This window comes from Carettochelys insculpta, chromosome 13 (genome assembly GCF_033958435.1).
Source record: "Carettochelys insculpta isolate YL-2023 chromosome 13, ASM3395843v1, whole genome shotgun sequence".
NCBI classification, from domain to species: Eukaryota; Metazoa; Chordata; order Testudines; family Carettochelyidae; genus Carettochelys; species Carettochelys insculpta.
The window spans coordinates 38,878,813-38,899,784 of NC_134149.1; the positions used below are offsets into that span (position 1 = coordinate 38,878,813).

General features: G+C 39.1%; 1 protein-coding gene across 4 annotated transcripts in view; it reads left to right on the forward strand.

The window, feature by feature from the left end:
- Positions 1-20,972, forward strand: part of DIAPH2 (diaphanous related formin 2) — an 829,633-nt gene that overhangs the window by 182,998 nt on the left and 625,663 nt on the right. For all 4 annotated transcript variants that reach the window (XM_075008062.1, XM_075008063.1, XM_075008060.1 and 1 more), the window contains 5 exons: positions 539-649; positions 9,665-9,783; positions 12,404-12,520; positions 14,074-14,192; positions 20,491-20,555. In XM_075008062.1, coding sequence (XP_074864163.1) covers positions 539-649; positions 9,665-9,783; positions 12,404-12,520; positions 14,074-14,192; positions 20,491-20,555 — 531 coding nt within the window. The remainder of the gene's footprint in view (positions 1-538; positions 650-9,664; positions 9,784-12,403; positions 12,521-14,073; positions 14,193-20,490; positions 20,556-20,972) is intronic.

Below are 20,972 nucleotides of genomic sequence, written 5' to 3' on the forward strand. Positions count from 1 at the left end.
TTCAAAATGTTATGCACTGTAATATTTATGTATGAACATGTAGTATCAATTAACACCTTGTTGAAAAGTTGTGTAAATATATAATGGAGAAGAACGTCTTTCAAATAGAATGGGTATCCATTGTGTGTGGGGGGCGGGGAAGACTGCCAGATTTCATTATCTTCATCAATTAATTAATTTTAAATAACCAAGACATCCAAGCAAATAAGTAAAAAAAAATTCTAAACTTCTTTCCAAAAATTCATGAAAGCATTAAGCTTAAAATCAGACCAGCCTTTTAATTCTTATCAGTTCAAATGGCTGCCCTTGCACAACTTATTTCAGCCATTAAAAATGGTTAAGACAGACTGAATTTTAAATGTTATAGGTCCCAGACTTTTTCTTGATGATATGTAACATGTGTCATTGTTCTTTGCTGTATTGCATTGGATTTGATTAGTACATTTTAAAATATTTAGAGGCAAAAGGATTTATTTGCATATATGAAAATTAAGTGCTGAGAAGGGTGTTTTTAGTAAATTGATGTTTCTGATTACAGGTGGCCTGTATGCAGTTTATAAATGCCCTTGTCACTTCTCCAGAAGATCTGGATTTTAGGATACACTTGAGAAACGAATTCCTGCGCTGTGGACTGAAGAAAATATTGCCAGTAAGTTGTATGCACATGGTCACTGTAGAAATTACAGTGATGATTATTAATCTCAAGATAATGTTATATAAAACAAAAATAAACCTGTATAAGGAAGCCTGCTTGCATATTAATGCTTCATTCCTTTCCCAGATAATGGAAAGGTGAGTGAATATCCACAATACCAGTAGTGACCTATTTCCATTTTGCTATTTGCTTATTTCTTTGCTTGTAGTTAGGACCTAGTAATATTTTAGTAGTTTCTCATGATTTTATTCTGAATACAATGATTTTGTTTCTAGACACCCCCCCCACACCCAAAAAAAGGTTTCTTTAGGAATCAAATTTTCTTGCTTTTGCGTAATACATTTTCAAAAGTGAATTGGTCAGTTACTGTGACAGTCCCATCTGATTCATTTTCATTTTGCAGAAAATGAATTCACCATTTGTCAAATTAAATTCAGTGTAAGTTGTAAATCAGATAGGCATAGATCTGCTTCCCATTTAAAATGATTTCTACCATTTTTTTCTACAAAAAACAAAAATCATACACTTTAAACACTTCCTTATCTTGGAGATGACGGATACTAACAAAGCATGAAGATGCAGGATGAAGATGCAAACTATCTTCAGTAATAGCAGAGCCTCATAACATCCATGTGTCTGCTTTCTTGCAGTACTGCTTTGTTAGTAACAGAATATAGTGTGTATGATCAGATAACTTTGTCTAAAATTCCAATTTTTTTTATTATAGTTTAATTTTGTTCTACCCGGTAGTGCAGAAGCTGAAGCCCAGGTTGTTTTCCTGATATTTTCTCACATCCAAATTAAAACAGGGGATGGAGAACTACCCTGGATCTAGGCCAGCTAAACAAGTAGATTTCAAAATGGTAACACTGGGAGCATTGTGTCATTGCTACACAAAGGAAATTGGCTGCTGTCCCTTGACTTACAGGGTGCTTATTTTCACGTACCGATACACCCAGTGAAATACCAGATTTCTCAGATTCGTCCTAGGAGAAAGACTCTACCAGTACCAAGTTCTTCCCTTTGGGATCACAACAGCACCCAGAGTTTTCACAAAGGTATTCATAGTGGGAGCAGTTGACTTGCGGAACTCTGGTGTCAGAATATTTTCTTCTCTTGATGATTGTCTCATTGTAGCATCGGCCCAGAAAGAGGCAATGGCTATGACCCAAGTCATGATCAGATTCCTAACCAAAACAGGGTTTAAAATAAACTATGAAAAATCTCAACTATCACCTTCTCAACAGTTACGCTTCATAGGATCACACCTAGACAGAAACCAAGCCAGAGCAAAACTCCCGCTACCTCAATTTCTAGCAGTAACTGATATAATCACAATTATCATGCAGAGCCCTGAGATCTCAAAGCAATGCAAGCAAAGTTTGTGGTCATACATGCAAGACTACACATGGAACATGTGCCAGAATGGCTGCAGTGAACACACGAGTACTCTCGGAACAAAAAAATTAAGCATGCCCCTCAGAGTAAAATCTTCTCTGAAATGGTGACTAGAACTGTTAAATGTACAGGAATTTCCTTCAACAATTACAATAACTGCAGATGCATCCTTGCAAGGAAGGGGAGCTCACATGTTACAATACTCAATACTACCCCAATGGACAGTAGAAGAATGGTGCCTACGTATCAGTGTCCTATAAGTAAGCATAGCATGCAGGGCCTGTGAGCAGCATTTCTGAGCCAGTCAAGGGGTGGGGGTGTGTGTGTGTGTGTGTGTGTGTGTGTGTGTAATTGTATATGACTTCAACGGACTACAGCCACACATATGAGATGATCATCGCGAGACATAACTGATGACAATGAGGGACCATTTAGAACCAGACTGAGGGATGAGAGACACCCACTGAGGGTCATGACTGGAGAAGATGAGGGACTGTGTTGGGGAAGCATTGGCTTTTATATCTGAGGGACTGATTTAAACTAGAGTGAGCTAACTTTTTTTTTTTTCTTGAAATCTTAGGACAGGTCTTTTCCAAGAAGGGCAAATTTCTGCTGTTAAGCTATTTACTTGTGTTGACAGACTAAGAATCTGCTATATGAATATTGGCCCAGGGGCTACTTATTGGTGTAAATGTAATCTCCCCACCACAGGTATCCAGGTCAAGGCAGGTTACAATGTATAATTGTTAACCAAGTTCAGTGCTTGTTACTGCTGTAACCCATCTCTATGCTGCAGATGACTTACGTGTTCTATTTATTACCCTCTGCAATTTGGCTCTTAGTTGGTTATAAACGTTCACTCGGTAAACCTTGTTAATCTGTTCTTAATGGTTCCAATCAATCCCCATGGCAGACCATGCTCTTATCCCCTGTGTTTTGAAGACATGTCTGTGGAATTGGTGCATAACCAGTCGTATAGAAATCTCAACTGTATGTTTTCCTGGAAGACAGAACACCTCCATAGCAGACACCCTCAGCAGGCACTTTGATCAAAAATCACAAATAGGAAATGCAGTTCAAAGTATTACATATCGTATTTCAACAATGGGGAGTCCCAACTGTAGATCTGTTTGCCACAGACACCAGCACCAAATGCTCAATGTACTGCTTGCAAGTTGACTGGGCAAAAATTCAGTAGCAGATGCCTTCTCTGTGGAGCAGGGCACCCCCCTCCATAGTGCACTTCCCCCTATTTGCCTCGTACACAGCGTGATTCACAAGGTGCAACAGGAAAGTGAGTGAGTCATACTCATAGCACCTCTGTGGCACGGGCAAGCTTGGTACTAATACCTGACGCAGCTGTTCATAGTCTCTGTACTATGTCTGCCTTGAACTCTGCGTCTCATTACTCAGGACAATGGAAGACACTGTCATCCATATGGCATTGTGCTTCAACCAACAGCTTACCTTGTACATGGCTCACAGAGGTAGAACTACAGTGTTCCCAAGAAGTACAGTCTATGCAATGTATTGAAAGTGAATAAAAATACAGTAAACTCTTGCTGTCATAGCGTAATGGAGGAAGGGAGTGTCCTTTAATATCGAAAGTCCATTAAAGCCAAATGGTTATACTGTATTGCGATGTACTGACCTTCCCAGACCATTGCTTACTGCTGTCCTCTGCTCCATGTCCCCTCTCCTGCCCTCACATCTCCATCTCCCTGTCAGTGGGAGAGGAGCTGTCACAGGCCTGGTTCCTTCCACCTCCCACATCTCTGTGTTCTCAGTACTATGGCTCCTCTGGTCCTGGTGGCCACAGCTGCTCTGGTGAGTTGCCGGCTTTTGTGTGTGTGTGTGTATGTGTGTGTGTGTGGGGGGGGGGGGGGGAGGCTTGCAGACAGCATCTCTTATTTCAGAAGCCCATTAAATTGGGGTCAGTTAAATTGAGGGTTTACTGTACAGCAAATACAGTATAAGTTTACAGTGTATCATACTACAGTTAGTAAATAAAGTACTCTGCATACATTTTTGTTTTTCTTAATAGCTTGTTTTTCGTTAGTGTTATACATCCTATTGTCCAAAATATTTGAACATCCTGGAAACTTCTGGTCCCAGGACTGCCAGATATGAAAGAGTTTAGTGTACGTGCAAAACCTATGACCAGAAGTGGTGATGCTTTAATATACAGTGTACTTGATAATCACTCTCCCCTCATTCTACCACTGTGCCAAGACTTCTAGATTACCTACTGCACCTCAAGCACCAATGTCTTGTTAACAGCTCTATTACGATCCACTAGGGTGCTATTTCCATGTAACATGCTGAAGTTGAAGGATATGCAGTGTTTGCATGCCCTAATGTGAAACACTTTTTATAAAAGGCCTCAATAATGCATTCCCATGTCTAAACTATCCATTCCAGCATTGGTCATGAACATGGTATTGCTTAGACTTACTGGCGAATTATTTGAACCTATGGCCAGAAGAATAGGGGAACTGGTCGCTCTTATGGCAGACCCACCCTATACCATATTTCAGAAGGACAAGGCTAAATTTTGACCACATTGGAAATTCTTACAAAAAATCACATCATAGTTGCTGGTGCTAGTCTCACTGGGTCCTGAAGCCAGGTGGGGAGCTGGGCTGGGTCCTGGGGGAGCTGATCTTATATCACTGGACACAGCTCTGGGCTCTGGCAGCTGCTGTGGAGTGAGGAAGAGCTCGGGGGTGCCTTGCTGCCTGAGAAGCAGCTCTGGCTCCATGGGAAGGGAGGATGTATTTGCAGGAGGCCTCTTGTCCCCACCCCAACCTCTTCCTCCTTAGCATGGCTGGGTGGCTTCAGCAGGGGCAGGTGCAGCACAGCTCTGGCAGGGGCAGACTCAGCTTCCCCTCCTGCTGCTCACTTCCAGTACATGCAGCGTGGGTGGCTCCTTGCCCTGCCCCCGCTTTAAATAATGTAATTATATTGAATTGGTTTAACACTGGCTGTTACGCTAAGTTAAGTTAGTTGCATTATTTCAGCAGGGGCAGCACAGGGAGTCACAAGAAGAGTCAGCAGAGGCAGCACCCGGAGCCACAAGTGGCTCCTTAAAAAGCTGCATGTGGCTCCAGAGCTGCAGGTTGCTGACCCCTGCTGTAGGCTATTTATTTCTGTTGTTGAGAAACACAAGGGTCAGGGAGTTTTGACTCTCAGGATCTCTAATTCAGAGTTACATTACATGAAGATAAATTATAAGGGGACCAGTTTAGAACTCCCAGGTCATTTTGAGTTTCATTCTTTTGGAAACAGGCCACATTTTCAGCCGCTCATGGGGGGAATGTCCATAGTTGATATGAGTAGGATTATTACATGGAATAAAGTTATGCCAAAAACAATTTAATAATAATAATTTGACTAGCCATTACTCTTTACCTTGTATGTCTTCATCAGCTGCCCCATGTGGGAGGGCTGCTTAGCAATCTTTGGTTGGACTTGTGATTTCCCATTCTCCATCTGATATATAGAGGAGAGTATCATAAGCCCCTGAAAAGAGAAACATGACTGACTTTCAATAACTGGAGTTCTTTGAGATGTGTTCTGCTCCTGCCCTATTTTCCTCCCAGTTGGCAAGTCTAATAGTCTGGTTTTTATAACGGCCTGAGAACTGAGGTGGTCTGGTTGCCCTGCCATCTTTATGCCCTTGAGGTGGAAATGCTCAAGGTCATCAGGTAATTGGTGTGACCAGTGGACACTTGCAACACCAATGGAGTGTTGCAACCTCTATTGCACAGGTTACATGCACACTGGAAATGGAACACATCCTGGAGAATTACAGTTGCTTATGGTGAATGTTATTTGTAAAGTAAATAAGCTGCCAGTAACTACAGGATTAAGTATATTAAGAACATATGAAATCAGTATCACTAGTTTAAAACTGTTGTGCTGGTTAATGCTTTCCTTGTGTGGTAAGTAACACAACAGCTCTCAAAAGAGGAAACTCTTTAAATAGAAATTATCCTATTGATAACTGATTTAACAGAGAATTTAAGTACCTTTCTTGAACATACTATAAAACTTTTTGTATAACTTGATCAAATGTCATAGAATAGCTAATACACAATTTTTTAGTGAAAGATCTCCCTATGGCATCACAGTGTAACTTGTCAGCTTGTTAAGGTGAAAGCTGGGAGTTCTAAACAGAAAGGACAGATGGATTTGATGCTGTTTTTGATGTTGATTCCTGATGTTTTGATGGATCAAACTTGTTCCTACACAGCATGGCAAGCTATAGTTGTGATCTGTTATCTTAACATTGATTAATATATGTTAGTGTCAGAAAAAAGATGGACCTTACCACAAAAGCATTTCTAGGCTAAAACCAGTGTTGAATGTGAAGATGCTTGTTCATACTTTGGTCACGTTAGACTGATGTGTGTTCATTAACTGGGTTCCCACTAAACTTCTGAAATTAATTCTAGTTTATGTAGAAATAAATAAATAAGGGTGTCATGAGAACTAGAGTCACTCAGCACTTTACACCAGTCCTGAAAGACCCCTTTTGACTCCAGGTTAAATAATAATTTAACTTGAAAGCATCATTAATTATGTCTTTCATCTTAGTTGAAATGTGACGTGAGCTGGATCTGCTCCCTTGGAGGTTACTCTCCCTTTAGAAGAGCTATACTTAATTTTCTTTTGACATCACCTGTTGAAATTATTATTATTTCCAAAGGAGCAATATTGAACTAACTTGTTTTCTGCATTTCTGTGTTATTCCTTTGGACTGATGCTTGAGGCATAAATTAAAGCTCATTCAACCAGAGCAGAGACAGGGATGGTAGCCAGCCTCAGGTCAATTTACACCAGCTGAGATTTGTATGGAATCTTCTTGGGGTTCATTGCACAATCTCCAGGAAGATTATTGCCTTTGAACTGTGTTCAGAAGATTTTAATTTAGGTTACCGTTATAAACAATTGCTGAAATTAGAATCTTATGGCTATCTTTCTGTCTATGTTGTAGTCTTCTGTATCTGGCACTCTGGATTTCTCCTATAAACGAGAAACACCTTCATATTTATTAAAATACAGTAAAACCCCAATTTATGTGCCAGTTGTGTTCCTGGGCAACCACGCATAAATCAAATTTTGTACAAGTTGAAGTCCATGTGGGAGTGGGACAGAGGAGGGCCAAAGAAGTAGTCCAGGGAGTGGGGCTGTTACCAGATTTGCCCATTGCTCATTTATTTGGGGTTACAGGGGGGAGAGGTGAATAATTGTATCAGTGTGCTGCTTGTGCCACTAGTATTCCTAAGGAGCTTTACTCCTCCCTTCTGCTAATTCCCTCCCAATGGACCTATTCTGTGTGACCCAGACTCCACAGGATTAAGTTCTTCCCACCCTGGACTCTGGTGAAAACACCCTGGACTCCGACCTCTGAAGGTCCCTTCCAGTTCTATGCAATAGGTATATTTCCATATATAAGTGAGCAATTACATTCCCGAACAATATTAGTGTGAGGGATTAAGTGTAAACAGGTACTTTCTCTCTATTTAATAACATGAGGAATGCTTAGGTGTGAGAGATAATAGAGTGTTTGTGGCCTTGAGAAGACCAGTGTCCATCAATACAGGTAGGTTTGCTTATCCATCAAAACAGATAGTTTTTGCTTGATTCTATACTGCATTACCTGAAAATATAAAGTCCACTTTGAGTCTCAAAGAAATTTATAATGGCCAATCTCAGTACCTCCCAGAAATCCTAAATAAATGCTAATGAAAATATCCATATGTATTCTCCTAAAGTAAAACCCCTGGGAAAAGGTTAGGTACTGCAGCACACCGTGCTAGCATCATCAAGCAATATGGGAAAAATATGCTCTGAGAGCTAACTCCTGCTGCTGCGGCTTTGCGCCAGGCTCCTCCTTCCAGATAATCCCCCCTGGTTGCTCTGGGACCTATCTGTAGTATGGTTCAGCTGCCGGGGCCCCCAAACTGCAGGGCCTACAGCAGCCTCCTCGAACTGCCCTATGGATGGGATGGCTGTGATGACTGGCTGGAGTAGGATAGTGTTTCTGAGAATTCCAGTGATAGATAAACCTTTATCATAGAAGTATGTAATCAGACAGAATTCTTCAGTGAGGTGAAGAATTGTCTTGTGTTTAACTGAGATGAGGTCAGATAAAATTATGTACAAGTCATTTGTACGTGTTATATCTTTAACAGATGAATTACATACCTATGCTCTAAGACTGTCAAGGTAGTAATAAAGAAAACATGGTTAAAAGTTTCTAAAGCATCTGAATGATTAAGGCTCCCAAGTCCTGCTCTAAAAGTGATTTAGGCACATCAGCATTTAAGTCTCATGAAAGTCATTATGTAAATCACTCCCAAAACAAGTTAGACTTCTAAGTCATTAAATGCTTTTGAAAAGTATACCTTATTTCTACAGTGCTTAATTAGAGAAAAGGTTTTTACAAGAACATTTGACAAGTTTGTACTCATGGCTATAGTGAAATAGCTTAGAATCATAGAACACTAGAACTGGGAGGGGCCTCAAGAGGTCATTGAGTCCAGTTCCCTGCCCTCTCGGCAGGACCAGTCACCATCTTGACTGTCCCCCATAGGTGTCTGTCTAACCTGCTCTTAAGTATCTCCAGTGGTGGAGATTCCACAACCTCCCTAGGTAATTTATTATTAGGAAGTCTTTCTTAATGCCTAATCTAAATGTCCCTTCATGCAGTTTAAGACCATTGCTCCTTGTCCTCTCCTCAGAAGCCAAGGAGAAAAATTTTTCTCCCTTTTCCTTGTAACCCACTTTGAGTTACTTGAAAACCGCTATCATGTTCTGTCTCAGTCTTCCCTTTTCTAAACTAAACAAGCCCAGTTCTTTCAGTCTTCCATCATAGCTCATGTTCTCCAGTCCTTGAATCATTCTTGTTGCTCTTCTCTGGACCTTCTCCAGTTTTTCCACATCTTTCCTGATGTGGAGAACTGGACACAATACTCTGAGACCTAATGAGCTGAGTAAAGCTTAATCAGAGCTTTAAAAGGACTGAGTTAAGTAGCTATAAACCTCATTTGGAGGGGAAAACTATTTTATGGGCTTCAAGAATACTATACAAGAAATAAAGCTACACATTTCTGTTACTGTAAAGCTTAAAAACAAAGAAACAAAATCCTTATTGTACTACTTTAATCTGACAATAACAACGCTTATGTGTATATATATTTAAAAATGCAAAAGCTCCTGCCATACTTGGATTGAAATAGGCTATTAATATAAACTACTTGTTTCCTTTGAATGTCATGTAATACTGTTTTCTTGCTTGAGCCAGTGTGTTAAAAATGAAAGTATTAGTAGTTAGTTTACAGGTATTGATCCCCTAAATACTTCAGGTACAGTACTTCTCCTGCCTAAACATATAAGGAGTAGAGAGGGAGAAGTAGTGATTTTTCCATAATATCTTCTCTCTAAGGAGGAGGGTGAATCAGACAATGAGCTCTAACATGTTGGGGGAAAAAAAAGTTAAATTACATATTCTGATCAGTTCTATCTTGTATTTAATGAAGGAAAATATTTTGCTGAAAAAAGTAAAATGGAAATGTTTGAAATGTTATGATTTTTGAAAAATAGAACCTAAAGGAAAAGGAAAATGAAGAACTTGATATTCAGTTGAAGGTGTTTGATGAAAACAAAGAAGAAGACTTCATTGAATTGTCACATCGTCTCAATGACATCAGAGCTGAAATGGAATATCCTTTTAAAACTCATTAATTTTAATTGTTATGTTTATTCTTACTAAATATATAATAAAATATTACAGATGAAAATGATTGGTTGCCACTGTTAGTTTATGGTCTGTAGGTTTTGTATGTTTTAGGTGGACTTATGTCCCAAAAAAGCACAATATAAATATAAATGTACTTAAAAGTGCATTACTTTACAAGACTTTGGGGGGAAGTAATCTTTAATCTTAAGCACCCTCTAATTAAACCGGTAATTTTGTCTATCAGGTATTGCTTCTTAAATTAAAACAATATAAAATTAGGAAAAATGGTGGCTGTATTTCTGTTCATGAAGCCAAATGCTGTTTTTTCCCCCAGTATTCAGGAGATGTTCTGTATGTATAAAAGTCTGCCGCATGCTGCTTCTAAATTTTTATGTGTACAAAACAAATTTTTTCAGTGAGTGACACCATGCTGTGTAGTTCTGAACTTTAGGCCTTCCTTTGACATTTACATGCAGCTCTTACCTGACTGTGGTGTAGTAAGAGACTTGCAGCTAAACAATCTCCCAGCTGTTTGTGTCTTACTTTTGTTTAAACTTATGACAGTCTAATTCCTGTCTCCTGACTTGCTGATTGGTTTGAGTGTACCAATCATGGTACTGGTCACGGTAGCATTTGATTCAAAATAAATGGTTACAGTTGGTCCAGTGGCATGTAGAATGGTGGTTCCCAAACTTTTTGGCATCGCGCCCCAGCCCCCTCCTTTTGATTTTTGATAAACCCTCATGTTCCCCATCTCTTTACCATCGTCCAACCCCCCTTTTAACAAAAATTCAATTTGTAATTTAAAATAAACACAAGAACTTGATATAAAAATGTTATTTAAAATTAAAAATAAGCACAAATAGTTTTTCTTGGTGCCTTGAAGGTGTCTGGAGCAGCCCCAGCTGCTCAGCTACCTGAGCCCCATGTCAGCCACCTGTGCGCCTGAGATCTATGCTGCCAGAGCCACCTGCCCAAGCCCTGTGCTGCTGGGGCCAGCCAGTCTGCTGCCCACCGGTTGCCTGAGCCCTGCCCCACACTGCTGCTGCTGCTGGGGCCAGCCACCCAAGCCCCATGTTGCTGGGGGTAGCCACCTGCCTGCCAGCCCAACCTGCCTGAGCCCCACACTGCTGGGCCAGCTGCCATCCTGAGCTGCCTGAACCCTGCGATGCCCAAGCACTGTGGGTCCCACAAGCCAGCTGGCCGCTCAAGCCCTGCAAGCTGCACGCCGAAGCACCTTTCATCCTGCAAAACCAGGTACCACCAGCGCAGCCACTCTTTCTCCATCTCCCTCACCCGAGCCAAGCACCTCCAGCCCTCATCTAATCCCATTCTCCTCCCCCCCACCCCCAACCCCCACTCACTCATCTTTGCAGAAGGCAGCTAGCTCCACATGGGTCTTTGCTGGCTGCCTGTTTTTTATAGCGGCTGCTCCAGGTCACCCACGTAAAATGGCAGGGGCTGAGAGCTGGAAGCAAAGCCTGTCTCTTTCTTCAGGTGGGAGGGGAGTAATATGGGGGGCGGGGGGCTGGGTCACCTCCTGCCCCACTCCTGGAATTTCTTTATGCCTCCCTAGATGGGCATGCCTCCCAGTTTGGGAAACCACAATGTGGAATCAAATCCACCCTTTGTTACCGTGGTGGTGGTATGTCTTTCCAATATGTGCCATGCCAAAATTTACTTGCAGGGCTAATGTGGAATTTGAACTCAGATTATTGTTGTCGTGACGTGGCATTCTTCGCATTACTGTGGTGCTCTTCTGAATCTGAGCTCTTTTTAAAGATCTGTTAAGAAAGCAAAAGAAAATTTCACAAATGTTAAAAGGGCACCATCAATGTCAGGAGTACTTGATGAGTTTGCTGAAAGATGACAACAGTGGAGCCAAGAAATGAACTAGTCCACTTGTTTTGTGGATCTTGACTCGGAAACAACCTTTCTTATCAATTAAATTTTTCACATTGGCACACCTGTACATTTAACTGGTATTATGTCAGCTTTTAGACCCGCTGTGAGATGAAAACTAGACAAACAAATGCCTACATGATTTAGATAAAATGAGTTGAGAAAATAGTATAATTTTTCCAAACAGATACAAAACATGTAATTAATAATTTAAAATGTGTATAGTATGTTTTGTTCCATTCTCTTACATTAAAACACCAAGTTCATTTGTTGTGTGAATTGCTCACAGAACTTGAAGTCTTCATGATTTTAAAGTTATTGAACCATCGTTGATCTAAAATGTGTTTATCAGTGGGGAAAAGGACAATACTTCAGGCCTTGGCCCTTTAACAAATAGTGCAAGTATATGCTGGGTCTGCATGAAGCTTATTGCATTCATTGAGAATGTATGTGGGACCAACATTCCCTGTGAATGCCGAGTTGAAGGATTATAGCCTTATTTGCTAGATTTTGTGCCAGTTTTTTTTTTACTTTTTAGTGATTATCAGTTAAATTTTGGTTATTCGTATCTGGAAAAAACTTGAAATTTTTTTAGTGATGTGCATTGTTTAACAGACCATAAAATTTAATTGGAGCAGTGTGAGTGTGTTCCTTACCACATGAAAAAAGTTTTTCACTCATTGCCTTAACAATTTTTGCACTGATATGAATGAGGTATACCATCTGTTGTATAACATGCTGAAGGACACAGCTTCTGAAAACTATTTCCTCTCAATTTTACAACACTTGCTGCTGGTCAGGAATGATTATTACATAAGGTAAGAGTCAGCTCCAGCGGTTCTGCTTTTATATCAGGTGTCCAAGTTTAGGGTGATGCAAGCTGAAATATTAACACACTGGAGCTTAAACCTATGTTGTTTTAGATTCTACGGTGACCTACTGAACACAAGTTTTCTTTTTACACTTAAAGGAAGAGTTTCATTACAGTAGATGGTGTGATGGTTTTATTTTTTGAGTTCCTTCTTGTTCTTTTTTCGTTTTCTTTTACATCTCTTAACTTATTGAATTATTCCTCACTTCTCTCCTATAGGGCAGAAAAGGTTCTTGTCGTCAGACAATCTACAATACATATTTTTTCGGTTTTATTTCAAGCATCTCTATCCCCTTTCAACTGTATATTGTGTCCTGAGAGTGTGAACTGTTATTACTTATATGTCAAGTAACTAGCATAAGACTGGTTCAGGCAGGAGAATTGGTGTTTCATATTGTTAAATCATATAACTACAAATACACGTCAGTTATTCCAGTGAACTGGGACTTTCCTAGTTTGTAGAGAAAATATAGGGAATTGATTGGGAGGGATGAGAGAGTAGTTACCTGAAGTATTTTTTTTTAAATTTCCCTAAACTATTTTTCTTTTTACTAGTGTAACAGCTAGATTTTGTTTCTTTATTGTTATGTTTTTTTCAGTTATGCTTGAGGTTGGTTGGTTTGTTTTTGTTTGTTTGTTTTTTTTCTGGTTCTCCTAAATGAAGTGTAAGTTTGGTTGCTAGTAAACAAGTTTAACAATCTAAATATCATGTTCAGTCAGCAGAGAGATATTATAGACACTATAGTACAGAACTGTGTAGGTTTGTGGGACAGTTCTGGAGAAGTTAACATCTAACAGATTAAATAATTGTACTATTGCTAAAAGAGGCTGACAACTGATTATAGCACAAGGGTGATCTTTAAAAACTTACTAGGTGTACATTAGGTTATCATAGTGATTCTGCATTTTCAAAATTATAAGCTGTTTTCAAACTCTGGAAGCAGCCACTTGCACATGCTCAATCAATGTTTGCTAGAGGCTTGCTGTTAAAATCTAACATTAAATCTTTGATAAATATGCGGCAGTCCTATGGAGTTTCTATATGTCTGCTACAGTGATCATACTCCCAAGCCCCACTCACTGTCTTATTAGGTGTACACAGTGCAAGAGCTACAGATAAAGGATGTAGGTTGAAAGCAATAGTTCTGTTTCCTTTGGATTTGAGGAAGATGTGCTTGGCTAGGATTTAGAAGGTCATCTTCCATTGCCCATGATTGTGTTCACTTCAGAAGCCTCTAGTGTCCAAACACGTACCTGGAAGACAGAAGTCAAGCTAGTACGTGGACCATCTGAATTTTTGAGAGATCCAGACTTCTGATTTTTACTTCATATATCTCTGTATGAGACTGACAACAGCAGTATACTAGACAACGTATGAACAAGGCCTTTAGTTGTCAGTCTTTTCATCTGCTGACAATTTCATATTTTTTCTGTTCCATAAATTATGCGTATGGTTTGCATTTTATAAAAATACATTGATGTGTATTTTTGTATCATCAGAACTCAGTATTACAAGATAATTGAAGAATGCATTTCACAGATAGTACTGCACTGCAGTGGCATGGATCCAGATTTTAAGTGTCGAGGAAGATTGGATGTAGACTTCACCCACCTTGTTGGTATGTAAGCCTGAAAAATAACTTGTAGTTCAGAAAAATAAATATGAGGAAAGGGAAGTTACCAAAAGCAGACCCCAAACTCTTCATATGGGGTTAATGGATCTGCACTCCAAACGGCTAAATGTAGTGCCTTTCATATATGGTTTTCGGAATGGATTCAAATTTTCTAGAACTTGAGAGCTCAGCTTTATAGCTTGTAATCATATTTTTCTAGAATGGCAAAACATTTAACAGTAGACTATATATGGCATGGACTGTACAGGTACGTATGCCTGGAAAGGTAAGCTAGATTTTATTGAGAGCAGTGGTGAGAGCACTACCTGGATTATAATTAGGTTTGGCTGGAAAATATCACATCTGTTTTATGAAAATTTTTGAAGTTTTGGCATTTGTTTTCATTCTGCATCTTTAAGAAATGAAGTTGCTTTAACAGATTTTACAAAAAAAAGAGCAGAAGGAGAAATACCCATGATTGGGATAAAGACCATCCCAGAACAGCTAGTAGTCCAATGTTAGGTCACTCACCTAGATGTGGGAAAGCCAGATTTATGTCCTTGTGTTGCCCGAGTGGGCAGAAGGATTTGAATCTAGGTCTACCAAATCTTGAGTGAGTGTCCTGTCATACTAATAGTTAATCTGGGATGCATTCCCAAAACTGGTACAGTATGACTTAGTATCAATAACTAGTAAATATTTATTGGCTAAGTAGACTGATTTTGATTGCAAAGGCGTGTGGTCTGATGCAATTGTGAGACCAGTGCAATAAATAGTTTCACCTGTGTTCTCCTCTGCCTGATGACACCCAGGTGGAATGGCAGTAACCAAACTAGCTTTACTAGAATCTAGAACGTAGAAGAGTGTGATGGTTGACATACAGTAATGGAGCTTGGTATGGGTGTCAGAGTTAGATTCGAGACTCACAATTTGTCATACCACTCTGTTTATAAGCAAAGCTGCTCTGCTAATACATTCAGAAAAAGGTGAGCCCCCCACCTAGGGCTCAGGTCTCTCAATTTATACAGACAAAAGAAGGCAAGTTAATAAACAAAACAAACAACAAAACAAAAAACAAAAACAAAAAAAAACCCAGACACACACCCACCCCACATAGCCCCTGAGACCAGTTACGTATCTTCATTTCCATATCACCTTCAGCAGTCTCCTGTTTATGACTCTCTGGTTACCTTAATTAATTACCGTCTAACACGTACTGCTCTGGTTCCTGCTTTCCCAGGCTCACCTGGCTTCTTCCAAACCCACCCTATATTCCTACATACAGCATCAACATAACTCCCCCTTCTTGAGTTCAGAAGCAACATTGTATCATAGTGTGATTTTTACAATGTGACTCTTATACTTCCATACGGGTTAGGTTAAAAAACTGGAACAGTTCAGAAAGGAAAAGGTTAAAAAGTCACATTTGAAGCATATGGGATGGACCACCAGAAAACATGTTCTGTAGAACCTGAAATTAAATCTAACAAATCACTTTGTACAGTGCTGGCAAAATGTCTGCCCCATTTTAGTGGAAGGTTCTCATGTGATTGAATACTGATATCAGTTGGTCTATCAGCTCAAATGGCAAATAGCTACGGTTTTGCTTTAAGGGTTCTAAACATGGTTATGACCTGTGTGGGGCTCTTGATGGTTCCACATGTTGAACTTCATCTTTCAGTTTACTTATCTTTTAAAAACATCTGGTAAAGTTTAAAGAATGTTTTCTAAGTTTCCAGGGCAAGCACTCAAATTGGAAAATGCCAAAATAAAGATTCCCTGTGCAATGTGATTCACGTCTCCTGTGTCTGTGCATTATGATTAGGCTGAATTCAAGTTTTATTTACTGTTAACTTTGAAAGATATTGATGATTATTTGAATTTCGGGGATTGAAATTTTCCGTTTCACAGGAATTGTGTGTGTGGTAGGGGAGGGAATGGTGGTGCTTAGACCTCGTGGGATACTCAGACAATTATGTAATGATAATAGAGGTTGGGATTCAAACTGTTAAAACACAAATTATCGAAGTATATAAAGTAAATGTCCTTAAACCAAACTAATAAGTGCTCTAGCAACGTTTTTCTTCTCTATTTGTAAATTTTTTTATCAGTGGAAATTATTTTTCATTGGTTTGTAGGCATTTTGAAATCATAATTGCTAACAAAAATTAATCTTCCCAAAACTGTCATTAAATTATCACATTTGATTTGAATTGATCTTATTAGCATAACCCCAACCACACTTCTATTATATGAGTAGTCCCAAACTTCAGATTTTAGATCAAATCATTAGTGAGTTGAAAATTTATGGAATGGAATGGTTTTCATGTGCCTATATGAAGTTTCTAAGTTGGCTTTACCACGAAATGGGCCTGATCATGCTTCCAGTATCTACCATAATCATGGATTTACAATAATAGTGGAAGTTCTGCCGAAAGTACTGTGTCTGCATGCACTTCACGTAAAATGCACCGGTGCTCCTGAGATTTTTTTGTAACAGTGGCCAGCATATTTACCCTACATGCTTCAACATGAGGGCTAAGTGTCACTGCATGGACAATTTTCCCCTAGTGTGTTCTCAAACACTTTCAGCCTGAGAGGTGGTGTTCCTGCCCTTTGTAATACTTCAACAATTACTTATGATCTGTCTCTTGTGTACTATAATCAACACTTCTTTCAAGTGTAGATCCTGGAAATATAGGGAGATCAAATTTAAACTTTTACTGATGGACTAATTTTAGGTCTAAAGGCAGAGGACTTCCCTCTGTACAGACATCCCTTTGCTACTTGTGTCTTGTCCTATCATGATTTCAATCACCAGAAACCATTGGAGATGTAGGCAGTATTGTAGCAGTGCAAACACTTTTGGGGCTGACGTCTTCATTGATGCCTAGCTCTAAGCAGAAGGCATAGTCAGTTGTTTGAGATTGTTGGTGCTGAGTTTGGATATGCATACTCAGAACAGCAGAGACAATTTTGAGAAGAGTTCTAAGCCTGTCAGAGAATCATAGAAGATTAGGTTTGGAAGACATCTCAGGAGGTCATACATTCGAATCCCTTGCTCAAACCTGGCCCAATCCCAAGTAAGTCATTTCAGTCAGGGCTTTGTCAATTGTCCTTAAAAATCGCTAATGGATGGAGATTTTACCACCTCCTTAGACAACTCATTCCAGTGCTTCACCATACTCCTTGTGAAATAGTTTTTTCAGATATCCAAATTAGATCTTCCACACTGCAACTTGAGAATATTGCTGCTTGTTCTGTCATCTGCCACCATTGACTACTGACTGGCTTCATCCTCTTTGGCACATCTTCCCCCTCCCTTCCCCTTTCAGGTATTTCAAGGCTGCTATCAAATTCCTCCTCATTGTTCTTTTCTGCAGACTCAATAAGCTCAGTTCCCTCACCTTCTCATCACAAGTCACGTGCCACAGCTATCTAACAATTCTCGTTGCCTTTTGCTGGACTCTCTCCAATTTGTCCAGTGGGTCCTTTCTACAGTGGGTCTGGGGGTGCAGGTGGCAGAGGTGGCAAAACTAGACATCATAATCCAGATGTGGTCTCACCAGTGCTAAATAGAGGGGAGCAATCACTTGACTTGATGTGTTGTCAGTGCTTCTACTATTGTAGCACAATATACCATTAGCTTTCTTGGTTAATAAGAGCAGATGGACTCATATCTAGCTTCTTGTTCATTGTAATCCCTAACTGCTGCTTGGGTTCTCAGGCTATAGTAGTATGTGACATTCTTTCATCAAAAGTGAAAGTGTCTTTGTTGAACCTTACCAGATTTCATTTGTCCCAATCATGCAATTTGTGTAGGTCACAATGGACCCTATTCCTACCTTCTAGCTTATCTACATCTCCACCCAGTTTAGTGTTACCTTCAAACTTACTTTGGGTTCAGTCCATCCCATCATCCAGTTTGTTAGTGAAAACGTTTCAAAACCAGCCCCAGGACTGACTGGCTGCCAAGTAGATGTTGTGCTGTTGATCGCTCCCTGTTGAGCCTGACTGTCCAGCCAGCTTTCTGTTCACATTTCTATCCACCTTTTAGTCCATTCGTCCAAGTCATATTACTTTAGCTTGCTGGCAAGATTACTGTGACAAACCATATCAAAAGCTTTGCTAAAGTCAAGATGCATCATATCCATCTCTTCCCTTGGATCTGCAGAGCCAGGTAGCTCATCATAGAAGGCAATCAGGTTGGTCAGGATGGAATTGCTCTTGGTGAATCAATATTGACTTTCCTCTCCTCCAAATGTTTCAACATTGATTCCTTGTCTGTGAACAACACTTGGTAATAAGTAGCTATCATTTATTTTTGGTAGCTATCATTTATTCCAAAGGGTGGGAGAATTGAGGGCTTTAATGGCAGATCCCTCTTTTTCATGTTTACCTTAAAGAAAGTCTTATGATGGGCATAATCAAGATTTTTACTGTTGGTGTTCTCAGAACTTTATATGAACTAAACCATTTGTCATATTTATTCTCCCTGCAGATCCCATAAGTCTAGTCAAAAACTCAACTCTACTCCATACTCTTTGCAAGAGCATGTCAGGACCTAGATGGGACTAAACTATGTATACTAGATAATTTGTATACCTTGTGGACAAAAACCAGTAAATTTGACAGAGGTTATCAGAGTGAATCTTCAGTTGTATTAAAATTTGTTGCAACACAACTCATGTTCTCAAACCCTTTTGACAGTGATAATGCATTCCATAAGAGCAGTAGCTACATCTATATTTTTGCTTAGGGATGGAACCACAAATGCATGTTGTGGGAACAGAATGCATTGTTTGGGACCGAAGGAGTTGCTGCTCTTCCTATTGGTTACTGTGCAATGTGACCCAATTTGAACCAATATTTTCTCGCTCTTAACATCAGTAAATACTGTGAATTATTCCAAATCAAAGTCAACTGTAATCTTAAATATTTAAGAGGATACATAGGAGATATAGGAACATAATTAAAAATTGTCTCTCCTCCAACTGATTGCGTATAGAATCACAACCTAAATTAATTTTCTTGAACTATGAAATATTTTTTCTCAATTTATCAAAAACTTTAGTTAGCAAATGAATGCTAGGCGCTTTACAAAAAATAAACACAGGTGACAATTTTCCTGTTGGGTATCTGGTAGTACTAAAATCTATTCAGGGTAGCTAATGCACTTAATTGATTTTTTTCCCCCCTGTTGACCTAATGAATTAAGAATCAAACTTTATTTTTCAAGCCCAAATCAATATGACTATTCAAAAATCTGAGAACTTCTGTTCCTCCTGTAATTAAACAGTATTAATTTTCAGAAGCTGATATTTTTGAGTCTATTTATCAGTGCTATGTAGGGAAAAATCCTTTTTTTTTTTTTTTTATGTTCTGCCATATCTTAATTTGAGAAATAATTAGCCTTTATAATAATACCAGAAAGAAGGAAGTTAGAGTGCTTCTTCTGAAGTAAAGATCAACTCATGTAAAGGGAAAGATTTAACTGGTAACTAAAATTAAGCCATAATGGAGGGAGGCTGTGGGTCTAGTATCCTGGTGTGCTAGGTGACTATGGGTAAATTACTTCCTCTCCCTGTGCCTCAGCTTCTGTGTCTGTAACATGAGGATAATGATATTGCCCTGTTGTGTACAATGGTCTTGATCTATTGAAAGTATATTTATGTACAGAATATTACTCGTACAAGTATCTGTTCTAATTTGCTTGTTAAAAGCCTTCAAGCTAATTCTCTCGTTAAAATAATATAACATGTAACTTTCATATGTGAAAGGAATGTTCACAAGAATAGTTCCAGAGAGGGATGGCTGAACTAATACTGAAAACTTGAATGGGGAGAATTTCCATGTTCATTTTCTTCTTAAATGAAATATTAGGATCTAGGTCAATGGAAATGGGAAAGGAAGAAAAAAAAAAAAAGTCCTTGTATGAAATCTCCTGTGTTGAAAATAGAATGAAAAAAAGACCAAAACTTGTTGCTTGTGCTGTATTTCATAGTGTAATATTGCAACACAAGTAATTATTGAAAAATAAATGCAGTTTCCTTAGAAATAGGTATGATATTTAGAATTAACATAATATTTCTAAAGTTTTATAGCTCTGTGTGTCTATTCATGAGACGTAGGGAAAGAAGGAGGGGTTCAAGAAGGGCTTAGAGCTCTGGAAGACTAAAACTACTAAGGTGAAACTCTAGAATTTGGTTCTGTAGAAATTCATTGCACTTAGCAAATGTGTATTTTTGTCTACTACTTGGTAGCACTTACTGTCTTGACCAATGTTGTTTTGGTATACTTTTAGACGCATGTGTGGACAAAGCAAAAGTAGAAGAAAGTGAACAAAAAGCAGCTGACTTTTCCAAAAAGGTAAGATTGTAAATCATTATTGTTGGGGGTCTAGACCATTGGAAATATGATTAAAATCTTCATCAATAACCTTTCCCCACCTTTCAGCTTATGCTAAAAACAAAGAGGAAAAAAAAACCCTGAATTGCTGTTGCTGCCAAATATTGATCACATTACTACATAATTTGTTGCTCTTTTGTGGAAGCGACTTGATATATTGAGTCCACTGTTCTTAGCTGCTAGTGTACGTTAGCTTCAGACGAGTATAGAGGGTGGGGGAAAACACCTAATGTATTGTTGTGATTATCCTACACTTGTTGTTTCTTTTGTTAAATTTGTGTGTGTGTGTGTGTGTGTGTGTGTGTGTGTGTGTGTGTGGAAAGCATAGAGACTGGTAATTGAGGAGTATAGCATGTATTGCTTATTTTAAAATATGTG